The sequence below is a fragment of the Fusarium tjaetaba genome, assembly GCF_013396195.1.
Source record: "Fusarium tjaetaba strain NRRL 66243 chromosome Unknown NRRL66243_c0000368, whole genome shotgun sequence".
Taxonomy (NCBI): Eukaryota; Fungi; Ascomycota; class Sordariomycetes; order Hypocreales; family Nectriaceae; genus Fusarium; species Fusarium tjaetaba.
In genome coordinates this window covers 39,261-52,829 of record NW_023501564.1, presented here as the reverse complement: position 1 = coordinate 52,829, position 13,569 = coordinate 39,261, and the positions used below count along the sequence as shown (strand labels likewise).

At 49.7% G+C, this 13,569-nt stretch overlaps 6 protein-coding genes across 6 annotated transcripts; 2 read left to right on the top strand and 4 right to left on the bottom strand.

Annotated features, from left to right (window-relative positions):
• Window positions 1-864: 864 nt before the first annotated feature.
• On the top strand, window positions 865-4,371 carry FTJAE_12888 (glucosidase I; the record flags this gene model as incomplete). The annotated part of the gene is made up of 8 exons (XM_037345975.1): window positions 865-992; window positions 1,071-1,093; window positions 1,150-1,267; window positions 1,322-1,418; window positions 1,567-2,158; window positions 2,211-2,670; window positions 2,729-3,973; window positions 4,026-4,371. The coding sequence occupies 8 exons, from the start codon at window positions 865-867 to the stop codon at window positions 4,369-4,371; spliced, it is 3,009 nt and encodes a 1,002-aa protein (XP_037200090.1).
• A 682-nt stretch (window positions 4,372-5,053) lies between these two features.
• Window positions 5,054-6,098, bottom strand: FTJAE_12887 (ATP synthase F1 delta subunit; the record flags this gene model as incomplete). Its single annotated transcript, XM_037345974.1, has 4 exons — window positions 5,054-5,167; window positions 5,221-5,313; window positions 5,464-5,775; window positions 5,937-6,098. 4 exons carry the CDS (start codon window positions 6,096-6,098, stop codon window positions 5,054-5,056), a joined length of 681 nt encoding a protein of 226 aa, XP_037200089.1.
• Window positions 6,099-6,592: 494 nt separating this feature from the next.
• FTJAE_12886 (maintenance-ploidy mob1) lies at window positions 6,593-7,556 on the bottom strand (the record flags this gene model as incomplete). Its single annotated transcript, XM_037345973.1, has 4 exons — window positions 6,593-6,834; window positions 6,887-7,020; window positions 7,068-7,161; window positions 7,217-7,556. 4 exons carry the CDS (start codon window positions 7,554-7,556, stop codon window positions 6,593-6,595), a joined length of 810 nt encoding a protein of 269 aa, XP_037200088.1.
• Window positions 7,557-8,282: 726 nt separating this feature from the next.
• On the bottom strand, window positions 8,283-10,050 carry FTJAE_12885 (lariat-debranching enzyme; the record flags this gene model as incomplete). The annotated part of the gene is made up of 3 exons (XM_037345972.1): window positions 8,283-9,791; window positions 9,844-9,945; window positions 9,997-10,050. 3 exons carry the CDS (start codon window positions 10,048-10,050, stop codon window positions 8,283-8,285), a joined length of 1,665 nt encoding a protein of 554 aa, XP_037200087.1.
• Window positions 10,051-11,005: 955 nt separating this feature from the next.
• Window positions 11,006-11,624, bottom strand: FTJAE_12884 (transcription elongation factor B polypeptide 1; the record flags this gene model as incomplete). Its single annotated transcript, XM_037345971.1, has 3 exons — window positions 11,006-11,027; window positions 11,086-11,226; window positions 11,455-11,624. The coding sequence occupies 3 exons, from the start codon at window positions 11,622-11,624 to the stop codon at window positions 11,006-11,008; spliced, it is 333 nt and encodes a 110-aa protein (XP_037200086.1).
• Window positions 11,625-12,442: 818 nt separating this feature from the next.
• On the top strand, window positions 12,443-13,359 carry FTJAE_12883 (RHO1; the record flags this gene model as incomplete). Its single annotated transcript, XM_037345970.1, has 3 exons — window positions 12,443-12,688; window positions 12,740-12,943; window positions 13,000-13,359. 3 exons carry the CDS (start codon window positions 12,443-12,445, stop codon window positions 13,357-13,359), a joined length of 810 nt encoding a protein of 269 aa, XP_037200085.1.
• Between the last annotated feature and the right edge of the window lie 210 nt (window positions 13,360-13,569).

The following is a 13,569-nucleotide window of genomic DNA, read 5'->3' as shown; positions in this document are numbered from 1 at the left end:
TATGAGAGAAATTATGTGTAACATGACAAGATTGTTTCTCTTCTTGTGTATCATGCAGTGTTTCTCTTGTTGACGGAGCATTCTCATACCAGACAAGACCGTAGTGCTCTCATCCAACTGTGAGCCCGCCGAGTGATGGCCGATGATGGTGTTCTTGGTGGAGTGGAAGAGCCAGGTCCATGTCTAACCGCCTGTTGCTAAACGTAGAGTTCAATGTCACTCTACTGCAAGAGCTGGCAGGTCTAGTACCAATCTAGAGACAAATACCCATGTTTGGAGAACAGCGGAGGATATGCAGCGGCCGCTGATACAATCGGTTGGTCAGCGGTCCTCGTCGAACCATGTGCCATGTGCTATCATTGGGTTATCAGGAAAGCCAGGAACAAAAAAATCAACTTCAACGAGATAGGAGGAAGCCACAATAGAGAGCAAAGACGGCCAAACTAGCCCAAGCCTCAGGCACAACCGAGACTATCATTCTTGATCCTACCCACCATCGTCGATCCCGTGTGTCTTGTCTGTCTCGCTTTCTTGGTACATACCTAGGTAGGGTGCTAAGGACTAACGTTGAGAGAGCTGTTTTTCTTACTTGGTCTCTTTTCTTCTAACCTTTCACCTCCTCTTCCTCTTCGTCTTGTTCTCTTCATCCTCTCCTCGCCCGAGGAGACTTACTGTACCTACACTCCCGAAGCTCCTCGCCATCATCCTTTCATCCTTTACTTGTTATTCTTCCCCTCTCCGCTTCCCCACACGCTCCAATTGACCTCATCATCCCCCACCAAAGTAAACCGTTGCTACCCCTCGTCGATCGTCGCCCGTGCTTCCCGCCCCTCGTCGAGCTCTCGTCGAGCTTCATTCTGAGCCATGGTTGTCCATGACGGTCACGAATACCTCACCGAGGAAGAGAGACGCCTCAAGGAGGATCGCGATCGCACCAAATACTGGAAGAAATGGGGCCCTTACGTTGCTGAGAGACAATGGGCTACAGGCATGTGATTCTGACAGAGGTCAACCAGGACCAGTCATGATAAGTCAATTGCTAACCAACGCAAAGTCCGAGAGGATTACAGCCACGACGGAGACGCCTGGAGCCGTAAGTCACCATTTTCAATGTCGCATCTCATTAGCGGCACTAACAAGTTACGTCAGACTTCCCTCACGACCACGCTCGCTCGCGCGCATTCCGATGGGGTGAAGACGGTATCGCTGGTGTCTGCGATACACACGGCTACCAAAATATCGGCTTCAGCTTCTGGAACGAGGAAGAGTTAGTTAATTGTCACAGATGGGCAATGAACCACGGTTGCTAATGAATCTACAGTGAATTCCTCAAGGAGCGTCTCTTTGGCCTCTCAAATCCCCAGGGCAACCATGGCGAGAGTGTGAAAGAGGCTCACTTCCACGTCGATAACACTCCTGTCAGTCATCTTCGCAATCTCACTTTCACTCAACTGGTCTGCTAACGATTTTACTTAGACTGTATTCCAACCACTTTCCCAAACTCACTCTAAAGCTGACCAGTCATGATAGCACTCGTACATGAAATTCCTTTACAAATATCCACAGAAAAAGTTCCCTTACAAAGATCTGATCGACGAAAACGCTCGACGAGGAAAGGAAGACAAAGAATACCAGATCACCGATACCGGCGTCTTCGACGAGGACAGATACTGGGACATCTTCATTGAGACAGCGAAAGAGACCGATGATCCCGATGAGATCCTCTTCCGAGTTACTGCCTGGAACCGAGGCCCGGATCCTGCGCCTCTCCACATCATTCCCCAGGTTTGGTTCCGCAACACTTGGAGCTGGGGCCGAGAGCCAGAGGAGAAGAAGCCTTCAATTAAATACGTCGACGAGAATGTGGCCAAGTCTAACCACTGGAGCTTGGGTGAGCGACACTTTCTGTGCTCCCCTTCACCCGGTGTTGGTTCCAGCGGCGATGATGTGATGCCCGAATTTATGTTCACCGAGAACGATACCAACTTCAAGGCCCTCTATGACCAAAAGAACAAGCAGCCCTATGTCAAGGATGCGTTCCATCGATACATCGTCGACGGAGAGAAGGAGGCCGTTAACCCTGCCAAGACTGGCACAAAATGTGCTGCATGGTTCAACTTTAACGAAGATGGCGGTGTTAACCCTGGCGAATGTGCTGGTAAGTATCATTGATTCCAAGCTACAAAATTTGCAACTGACTCCTGACCAAGTCGTTCGATTCCGCTTTACCAGGAGAGACGACAACTACCTCGACGAGGAAGACTTCGATGATGTTATTGAGACCCGCAAGGAGGAGGCCGATGAGTTCTACTACAGGCTCAGTCCTCTTCCCATGGCAGATGATTTACGTAACATCCAGCGACAAGCTTTCTCCGGCATGATGTGGACTAAGCAACATTATCACTTCATCTGGGATCACTGGGCGAATGGTGACCCTACTATGCCGCCTCCTCCAGCCTCCCGGAAAGACATCAGGAACTCCGCCTGGAAACATATGCACTGCGACGACATTCTATCCATGCCCGACTCATGGGAGTATCCTTTCTTTGCTGCTTGGGATAGTGCCTTTCACTGTATTCCGTTGGCCATGATTGACCCCGACTTTGCCAAGAAGCAGCTTGATTTGTTCACTCGAGAGTGGTACTGTCATCCCAACGGACAGTTGCCGGCGTAAGTGACTTGCTCTGCTTCTCAATCCCTAGAACATCATGTGCTAACATGTCTCCAGATACGAATGGAACTTTGGTGACGTAAATCCCCCAGTTCATGCATGGGCGACTTTCAGAACGTTCAAGATCGAGCGCAAGATGTATGGTCGTCAGGACTTGGACTTCCTAGAGCGCGTATTCCAGAAGCTACTTCTCAACTTCACCTGGTGGGTGAACCGTAAGGATACCGATGGCAAGAACGTATTCGAAGGAGGTTTCTTGGGTCTAGACAACATCGGCTTATTCAACCGTTCAGAGCCTCTGCCCACTGGCGGTGTACTCGAGCAAGCCGACAGTACTGGATGGATGGCGTTCTACTGTCTTTCTATGCTCAACATTGCTCTTGAGTTGGCCAAGCATCGCCGAATCTACGAGGATATCGCATCCAAGTTCTTCGAGCACTTCATCTTCATTAGTGATGCGATGACCTTCAGAACCGGCCATAAGGACGAAAAGTCCCTATGGAATGAAGAGGATGGCTTCTACTATGATGCCATTTCCTGGGGTGGCCCCTGGATCCAGCAGCTGCCCGTGCGATCGCTTGTGGGCTTGATCCCTCTTTATGCGACCATTACTCTGGAACCAGAGCTGATCAACCGGCTCCCTTCTTTCAAGAAGAGAGTTGACTGGTTCATCGAGAACCGATGCGATCTCGCTGAGAGGAACATGGCCAGTATTCGAAAGCGAGGTAAGGGCAACCGTATTCTGTTGTCCATCGTGAGCAAGGACCGATTGGAGAAGATCCTCAAGCGCATGCTTGACGAGGACGAGTTCTTCAGTGACCACGGTATTCGCTCACTCTCCAAGTTTCACAAGGAGAACCCATTCTCCATGGATGTAAATGGCCAGAAGTTCTGCGTTGGATACGTGCCAGGTGACTCAGATAGTGGTCTGTTTGGCGGCAACAGTAACTGGAGAGGACCTATTTGGCTCTGCGTCAACTTCCTGCTTGTGGAATCCCTGCAACGGTTCTTCCTCTTCTACGGACCAGACTTTCAGGTTGAGTGCCCGACTGGTAGTGGCGATTACATGCACCTGGGCAAGGTATCTGAAGAGATTCAGCACCGTTTGCAGCACCTCTTCGCCCGTACTGATGACGGAAGACGCAGCATCAACGGCGGTGATGATCGTCTTGACTTTGATGAGCACTGGAAGGATTACCTTTGGTTCCACGAATTCTTTGATGGTGATAACGGTCGTGGTCTGGGGGCTACTCACCAGTGTGGATGGACTGGATTGATTGCTCGCATGATTCATGATACTGGGTATGTTTTGTGTGATCTTTTGGTAATGACCAAGCTTGCTAACATTTTATAGCGTCAACTGCCGCCTTCCTCATACTCCTCGCACGCCTTCAATTGCCATGGGTCACTACTTTGACGACATCTTCCATCGGAGCGTCGAGACAGGCGTTCCTCACTCTGGTATGCCTCGCATCAGGCGGTCATCCACAGCTCGGTCCATCGGTGCCCGCAGTGACTTTGACGATGATACTCGCTCTGTGACCAACTCGATCTATCACGATGATCCGGATCGAGCCAGGGAGCGCACTGAAGCCGATGCTCACATGCACAGCTACGTCTCCGAGCAGCTTGAGAGGTACAAAGATGACAGAAAGGATGGCAACTATGAGCATGATGACGAGTTCGAGACCAAAGCATAGGAGACTTGCGCGGTTATTGGGTGAATAGAAAGATTGGCGTTGTCGAGAGGAAGGAAGGAGTAGGTAACTGGGCGTTCTCAAAAGCAGGCCTGGCCAATTGTGCCTTGTTCTGGAGTAGCAAGGTATCCTGAGTTTACGGGGCTTAGACATATCATTCAGCAATACAAGTAGTCATGATACAGCAGAGTTGTTCTTTCTTGTCGTTGTTCTGTGATGAAGAAAGATTCAATGACATCACATTATAGCAATATATGAGAAACATGTTCAAGTCACTAAAACCAGTTGTTTGATTGGGGTGAAAATTTCGATCAAGTGTGCGCTCGTCCTCCCAGTCAGAGAGATTCATTTATCATTGGTTTTTCTTCTTCTTTTTACAACAGACAGACAGAGTGACTGAAAGTCATCACGCCGAACAAAGAGAATTCAATTGGGGAACTGCTTTATTGCATGCCCTGTTCACACCCTCCTACACTATTCTTCCCATCGACGCTCTCCCCATTCTTCTCCTCCAACCCGGGGATACAACAGCAATTGGGCTCGGAGGACTCAAAAAGTAACAGGCGGAAGAGAAGCCCCAGAAGCCGACGGGCAAGCCGCTTAGAGCTAGTTTTGTGTGGTGACGGATCCCACGAGACGAGGCAAAGGAGACACTAAATAGAGTTTGTATACTATGTTGGTGGTTTTACAGAGAGTCCGTGAGGAGCTTGTTCATCTTGGCGATGCGGGAAGAGACGCTGAGGTCGATGGTTCGGTCACCGATCTCAACGACAAGTCCACCAACAATCTCGGGGTTAACCTGGGGGAGGGGGTTAGGAGTTGAGTCGTGGTGATGGTATGGTCTAGACATACCTCGTTGGTGACCTTGAGCTTCTGGCCCTGGCTGACGTAGGCAGACTTGGAGACGGCAGTCTCCAATCGGTTGAGGGTTCGCTTGTCGAGAGCCTAGTGACAACAATGTCAGTCCATTGTCCTTCATGTTCCATGCCATGACATCCATCCGTTCATCCATCCTTGTCGTAAGCCCAGTATCGATATGCTGTGACGTAGCTTCCCACTTCCAACCCATGTCGATTGATATATCCCCAAACGTACCTGAGCGCTGGTAACAGTGAGCTCAACCTCACCGCGGGCGGCAGAGATGATGGAGGAGAACTTCTCAACAACACCGGGGATAAGTCCAAGTCGGTTGTTCTCGGCGAGGGTGGCGAGGAAGTTCTTGACGGTCTCGTCCTTGGTGTTGATCTGCTTCTCGAGCTCCTGGACGATGGCCTTCTTGTCGGCCGCGGTGAGGGTAGGGGCGGACAGGACGGTGGCGAGCTTGGGGTCCTTCTCGATGAGAGCGCCGAGTCTGTTCAGGGCATCGGCAGCGGCGTCGATGCTCGAGGTCTTGACGGCGGCAGTGTACTAAATTGACGCAAAAGAAAAAATTGCGTGTCAGCGACGACGCGATTCCAATTGAGGTTTCTGTGTCATGACGAGGGGAGTGCAATTGGCCTACGAAGCCAATTGGCAAATGAAAGATTCGAGGTACGGTGCTTTCTTCATTGTAGGTGGTGCATCATTACCAGAGCAGTAGCATATGTGCCATCAACGCCGAAGACGGAAATCGGGGGCTTGACTTCGGTCGAGGCAGCGGCAGCGAAGGATCGGACGGGGGCGGCTCGGAGGGCGAGGGCTCGCTGAGGAGCGGCGACTCGGGCGGCGCGGAGAACCTGTCGCGAGAACATGACGGCGGCTGCTTTGACGAGGACGAGGGCGAGGAGGAGGGAGATGAGAAGAAGGGTGTGATGGTTGATGTTCGGCTTCAATTCACTTGGACGTTGTTGCTAGCCTGGGGTCTCGGCAATTTTCGGGCGCTCGATGCCTTACGTCCGTTCCAGGCATCCACTTTCTGATTACATAACTCAATATCCGATATTAAATAAGGTAGTCATCAGACATTTGCAACTCTCGGCTCCTGAGTTCCTATCAAAGAAGGTCAATCAGTTCTGGAATACTAAAAGAAATCTTGTTGATTCCTCAGGACTCATTCTTGTTAATGCACATGCAAGCTACTATAGTGCGGAACCCTAATGGCGCAGAGACTAACAACCTGCTCCCTATCAATCATGATCATACAGCCCAACAGCTTCTTACACTCTAGAAACTTGCCTCAAACGCCCAAAACTCCCAATTGCTAAGTGTCAGTACCTGTACCAGTTCCCTCACCCTCAAACTTCTCCTAGTCGCTCTTGAGCATGCTGTCCACCAGATCACCAAGGGGACCCCAGTAATCTCTACCACTCGCCAGGCCGTGCTCATCAACAAACAGCACATACTGCTTGAAGCTCGTGTTGAGGTGTGGCTCGAGTCCGAGCTCACGAATCACGGGGTAGTGGTGGCAGTAGATGTGTGCATATACACGATACATGCGTTTGAAGATCTGGCGAACCAGTGCTGGGAATGATTTGGGGAAGGGTACGCCTGGTGACTATCAGTGTAAGTTCCCAGGACAACGGAACAATCCAATGCCTACCGATCTTGCTGGGCAAGATTTGTTCATTGTCAATATTCGCCTGCACCCATGACATGAGTTGCTCAATGTATGCTGGTGCAGGCATCTTGGTTGGACGCTTGTAGTTCTCATTGTCTTGCCACAAATACTCGAACCTAGTCCAGTCAGTTTCTGAGTTGTCCTTGGCTTAGGGGAATCTTACTCATCAGTAGCCTTCATCTCAGGGCATGACTGTGGTGAGCAGAACTCGGTGATGGCACCATAGAGAAGGTTGATCTGGTTATAGAAGTCCACCACTGAGCCATCAAATTAGCCAAGCCCACCCACAAAGATCAATTTTTGCAAACTCACTGTTGACAGCTAACCACTCGTTCTCATCCTCGCCTTCCGGAAGCTTGACAACCTTGCGCAAACTACCACCGCCAAGCGTCACCTCAGCATATTGTCGCAACTGATAACTGGCCGAGCCGCCCTTGCCCACGCGCGGGCGGAACTGGTTTCTCGTCCGCTGGTTACTATTCACCAGAGTTCCCGGGTTAGCAAGCGTCAATTCATCCACAAACATCAGAGGTTCTCCCGATAGGGAGACAGGTATAATGGTCGTTTCCAACTGCTGCATCGTCAAGAGCGACTTTGGGTTCAAGTATCGAAACATGCTGGCGGTGTGCGGCGACGAACACGGGGACTCCATGGTTAAGGTGTTTGGGAATAATGTAGAGAGACTAACACGGTAGTTAAGAAGGCTTGAGCCATTGTGAGCGGCGATTTCGACGAGGTCTCAAAGGTCAAGTTGCGATGCTATTGCATTCCAGCGGTTAGCGGGGCAATCGATCATGGGTTATAGTGAAGGGAGACAAACAAGGCTGGGTAATATGAGACAGATACCTCTAATCTTTCTGGTGAATAATTAGATGCGATATTGCAGAATCGTAAACTGCTAGGATGGTGCTTTGTGTATTGTTTTGGTAAGGGGCTGCGGCTGAACCTTATTGCTGAGGGTGATAGGGCAAAGGTGCAATAGGTAAGGTTGAGTTGTACGTTATCGATGGCGTAGGACAGTTGCACTGTTTACTCTATTTCCTGATTGGTTTGGTTGCTACGGAGCCTGGTCATCCCACAAACCCCACCCTTCGTTCGCCTACCAGGTAGGTAGGTTAGATACTGTAAGTTTGATGCCAGTGCCAGTCTAGCCCATGCATCTGACGATTGAATTTCCCAGCTGTTCAAACTGGGATTAATATGGCATCTTTTGTCACGCGTTTTCGGAAAGACGGGAAGGTAAAAAAAATATCCGAATTAAAATTGAATCCTTTAAAATATATGCCGAACCATTAGCGGTTCAAGGATGGATGCCTGTGCTCTAATATTGTGATTGTATACAGCAATTCATCTACTCTGTGTATAAACTTCAATTCCGTCACCATCTTCCTCCACGGCCCCTACCTTGCCCTCTTCCTCGTCCCCTGCCGCCTCTGCCGCCTCCACGACCTCTGCCACCACCGGAGAATCGTTGGTCAGTTTTTGGTGGTCCCTGCGCTTTCCTCTGTCGCCTCTCTGTATCTGTGGCATCCCAAACGTTTGCAAGCCCCATAAGTTCACAGAAAGCCGCCGTCTGGGGACTGGTGTACTCTTCTGGCTGGTCGATAACAATCTCGGGAGAGCCTGGCACGTAAGGCGGTGCTGTGATCTCGAAGTTGTAAGGAACATCTAGCTTTTTACCCCTGACAATATTTTCCTCGACCCATTCTCTCTCCTTTTCGATGAGGGGCAGATAATGCTCTTCTCCGAGATCAGGAGGCGTCTGTACGCTCCGGTCACCAACAATCAAGGAGCCATGGAAGACGCGAGTGATTGCGAGCCATTCTGGATCGTATTGCAACCTCCAACGAGGTGATTCCTCGGATGGGGGGTACTCAGAACTCGTCTCCGGCTTGAAAGGTTGAATCTCGCACAGTTGTAAATAGTGTCTATGTCCTTCGCACTTGTCCAGGGCAAGGAATCGAACTTCTTTGTTCGTGATCTCAGGAGGTACTGGTTGGCCTGGTGTTTTCTTTGGTTGAGGGCGAGCAAACGATGCTGGAAGCTGCGCCCTTAGCTCATCCGACACTTCATTTGACGCCTCTGGAGCCCCTGGAGCCCCTGGAGCCTCTTTTGTCTCAGCTTCGCTCTTTTTGACTCCTGCAACAGGTTCAGCCTTCGAACCCTCGTCATCATCGTCATCCATATCCAAGTCTATTTCGTCAGGGTTGGCCTCGGTAGCTGAGGCAGGAGCAGGAGCAGGAGCAGGAGCAGGAACGAGAATTTCCTTGCTCTCTTGGGTCACAGGTTCAGCGTCTTTGTATACCTTGACCGCAGCGAACTTGACGTGCATGTGGGCTGAGAACCAATAAGGAGGTCGCAGGCGGTCCATGACATACTCTGCTGCCACGTTTCCAAGGGTGCCATCTATGGACTCCTTTTTGAAGAAAGGTTTCTTTTTAAAGAGTTCTGCATGGTCCCCATGCCACTCAACTGCACGTGGCCAGTCGTGACTGAGACCGACGTCCACCTGAGTCCGTACTTGAAGCATTTTCCGGACGTCGAATTCTCGGATATGGTACCACGACTTAACGTCGTCACCGCTGAACGGAAGCCTCTCGTGATGTGGTTTTCGATAGTCAAACCCCTTCCAGATGCCAGACAATCCAGCGATGCGTAGTGGGCCGAAGCGCAAGATATTGGCAGCACCCATATAGTAGATATTGGGTGCCACCCAGCCTCCATAATAAAGCTCCCAGAGATGTGAACTTGCTTCGTGGTTTCCAGCAATGAATATTGTTAGATAGGGTGCTTTTTGTTCACCAGAGTAGTACTTGGGAAAATCTCCTAGGCGTCGGTACTTGACAGGGCAAGACATGATGCTCAAATCTGCAGCATTTCGTACGGACTGAGACGCGGCGTGAGCAAACAAACCGGAACGGCATTAAGGCTGCAAATACCTGAAAATCGCCTCCAATGATGAGAATATCGACGCCATCCCACCCACGTTGCTTACAAGACTCTTCTACTGAGGCGTAGATTGCATCCAACGTGCCATGGCCCTTGGGTTGTTAATGTCATTACGATTTCTCTTAATGTTATAGGGAACTCACACATCCTTCTACTGCAACTCGGACGCCCTGCGTCTCGAATGTGTTTGCAGCCATTTTTCGCGGTGACGTGAAATTGTAGTTGAAGATGGAAAGTTGAGGCTGAGTGGATTCACAAACAGAAGCTGGTTTCCTTAATGGGCGAACAACTGATTACAGTGACAGCACCAAGCAACGGATCATTGAGTCCCGCGCTTTCCTGCCTAAAACAATGACTCAGATATTGAAATGAGACAAAGCTTTATATCATGTAAGCTTAAGCCTACATAGTTTTTTCTCTCTTTCCTATTAGAGGCATGGCAGCACTACCAATCAGTCTTGGGTCTCCACCATGCTGAGATGTAGCAAAAGAGCCACCAAGCACAAGGATATCTAGTCTCTTGATCTGAGTCCATGAATTAAGGTCGAGTCTTTGCTTAGGGCAGTGACCATTGAGCGGTAATGCTCGATCATGAGTCAACAGATCCTTGTCTTCCGTACACCCATCAGATCACGTGAGTATTATGCGTGTACCAGCTAAGTTCCCTTGCCTTCTTGTGGGATTACTACGAGCGTGCATGGAATACACTGAATATTAATGACATGCATTGAAAAACCTCACTGAAAAACAATTTTAAAATCAAGAAATGTTGCCCTTCAGAAAAAGCGAAAGCCCAATGCGTCAACTGAGTCACGCAGAGTGAGAGGGTTACTTTAATCTTCCATCTCTAATAGACGTTCGACCCACGGAGGAGTGAAGAGAAGAACGCATATGCTGAAATGGTGACAAGTCACGGTTGGACAGCTTGGCATCGGAATCAAGAAACTAGATCTGGTCTGGTTCGACATATGTCAATCGTCTCTAGTGTAGGTCCATTACCATTATTCGCAAGAACAGAAATAAACTGTAGGGTCTGAAGAGAGCTGCACAAGACCGACTGAACCTTACCAGAGCAACTCCAAAACGCCGTCATTAACTCCTGAGATTAGAGTGTACTTTTCATGCCCATATCTGAATCGATCTCGTAGCTTCTCACTTCATGCCCATATTCGCCCTGGATGAGATTAGTATCGAAGCAATCGGTTATAGCAATGCATTGCTGGGCTGCATACTGGTCCAGGCCCAGGTAATCTGCCGCGGCCAACAGTTCGAGGCAGAGCTCGACCGGGATCTCCATGTCGGGAACATCCTCGCTGTTACGATAGCGGTACCAGTAGTGGAAGTATTCGACAACCTTATCAAGGACCATGGCGCTGTTGATAGAATCATCATCAGCGTCTAGCTCTTCCAGGGTTGAAATGGTTCAGCAGAGACAAGGCACGACCGGAGTTGGTATGCGTGTGGTCAGGTCAAGTGTAGTGAGTAGTCATGTAGCCCAACTGAGAGATCTCGGTTGTTCTGTCTGGAAAGCATGATGAGATGTCATCAATCCACGGAGCAGGCCATCTGGAGAAGATGGCATGTCGATGATGTTAACCTACCTCATCTCTTGGAAGACACAACGGGCCTCTTTAGCTTCAGCGAACTGACTTCTCACGTCGAGCATGCCCTTGATGATTGGACTGACAAGAGCAGCATCGCGTAGAACGACAAACTCGAAACCATCGCCAGAAACGAGGGTGATGTATTTGCTGGGTGTCTTCCAGTCCATGGCTGGATGTCTTTTGCTGCCTTGTTGACGACAAGATTACAAAAGAAAACAAAAGAAGAAAGAAAGAAGGAAGGGAGACGAGAATCTGTTGAGAGGAGAGGAAGAAATAGGCAGAGACTGAATGGATACGGAGCAAACACGCGCTAGCTTTGGTAGGTAGTTAGTCGTGAACAAAGATGGAAGCGAGAAAGTGAGTCACCTTGGCTGGGAAATTTTCTCGTGAGCAAGCACGTGCACGGACCAATCATCTCCGTCATTTTCAGCTCCGATGCATGATTGAAGTAAGGTAACCCCCCGGATAAAGATAGCAGTTGCCCCGTCAACATGTTTACTCGGGTAACTTGGTGGTGCAACAAAGCCACACTTGAGACTTGACTCCCCATAGTCCTTCCACTCTTTGGTCTTGAAGCGACTAAGTTTAAACTTGCAGCAAACAAACAACTCAAAAACCGAGTCAACACAGGCAAAGGAGTCTCTAACAGACAAGAAATCATCTTTCAAACGATCCCTCTGAGCCCCAAACATCTCAACTCGACTCAATTAGGCCCTCAAAATCGTCTTCCTCTTGGTCTTTATCTCGTCCTCGCCCTCCTCCTCCACATCACTCATCTCCCCCGTTTGCTCCATCGCATTAAACGCTCGATTGCTTTGTCTCTCTTCCACCCCGCACCATCACGAGCACTATACAGCCGAACATTCTTCATTCCTTAGAAGCGCATTCTTAAGGCCATCTCTACCAAACCAAAAGGCCAAGCAATCTAAAAGACTCGCGCTTGAGCCTGCACTCCCGACCCTGCAGCACAGCCTTGCGCCCAAGCATGGCATCATCGCATCAGTATCGTACTTCGTACTTTGACACCAACGAGCAGATTCGACGTCAACAGCGCACGCGCTCCAGTGAGGGTACCGTCAGCACCACTATGAGCTCGTCGACGGGCCGCGAGTCGGCAGCGACTCACGTCACAGAAGCGCCCACCTTTTCCAAGAAGATTGTTGTCGTCGGTGATGGTGGTTGCGGCAAGACCTGCTTGCTTATTAGCTACAGCCAAGGTTACTTCCCAGAGGTAAGCAGCCGTCTCTAGCTACTCTCAGCGTACCGACACTAACAATCACAGAAATATGTGCCTACTGTCTTTGAGAACTACATCACCTATCCTATCCACTCAGCCACCGGTAAGACTGTGGAACTTGCATTGTGGGATACAGCCGGCCAAGAGGAATATGACCGTCTCCGACCGCTCTCATACCCTGAGACCGACTTGATCTTTGTATGCTTTGCTATCGATTGTCCGAACTCGCTAGACAACGTTCTTGATAAGGTATGATTAGATCTTTGTCCTTCTCAGCGCATCTTGTACTAATCACTTTTCTATAGTGGTACCCCGAGGTTCTACACTTCTGCCCATACACTCCCCTTGTCCTTGTGGGTCTCAAGTCAGATCTTCGCTACAAGAAGACTTGCATTGATATGCTCAAGACGCAAGGTCTTACTCCAGTCACCACGGAGCAAGGTATGACCGTTGCCAAGAAGATGAGCGCGCAGTATATGGAGTGCAGTAGCAAGGAAATGTCAGGCGTCGACGAGATTTTTGAGCAGGCTATCAACACTGTCGTCGCTAATGACCGGAAAACCATCGAGGCGGCAGCAGCCTCGGGTTCTTCCAAGGAGAGCAAGTCATCAACACCTGGGGTGGGACAGATTAAGAGGAAGAAGAGAAGGTGTCCAATCCTCTAAAGGCGCTCACGGCTAGAGATGGATGAAAGATTGTTTTCTTGGATTGGGGAACTTTTCTACTCATCATCATTGTCTTGCAAAGCCTCCCTTGCCATCTTCTCCTGGGGAGGGGAGGCCAGGAGGGCCACATGAAGAAAAGGCAGCTCGATGGGCCAGCATTAAAAGAGTTGTAATGACCATCGCATGAACATTGTTTCTTATAACGATTCA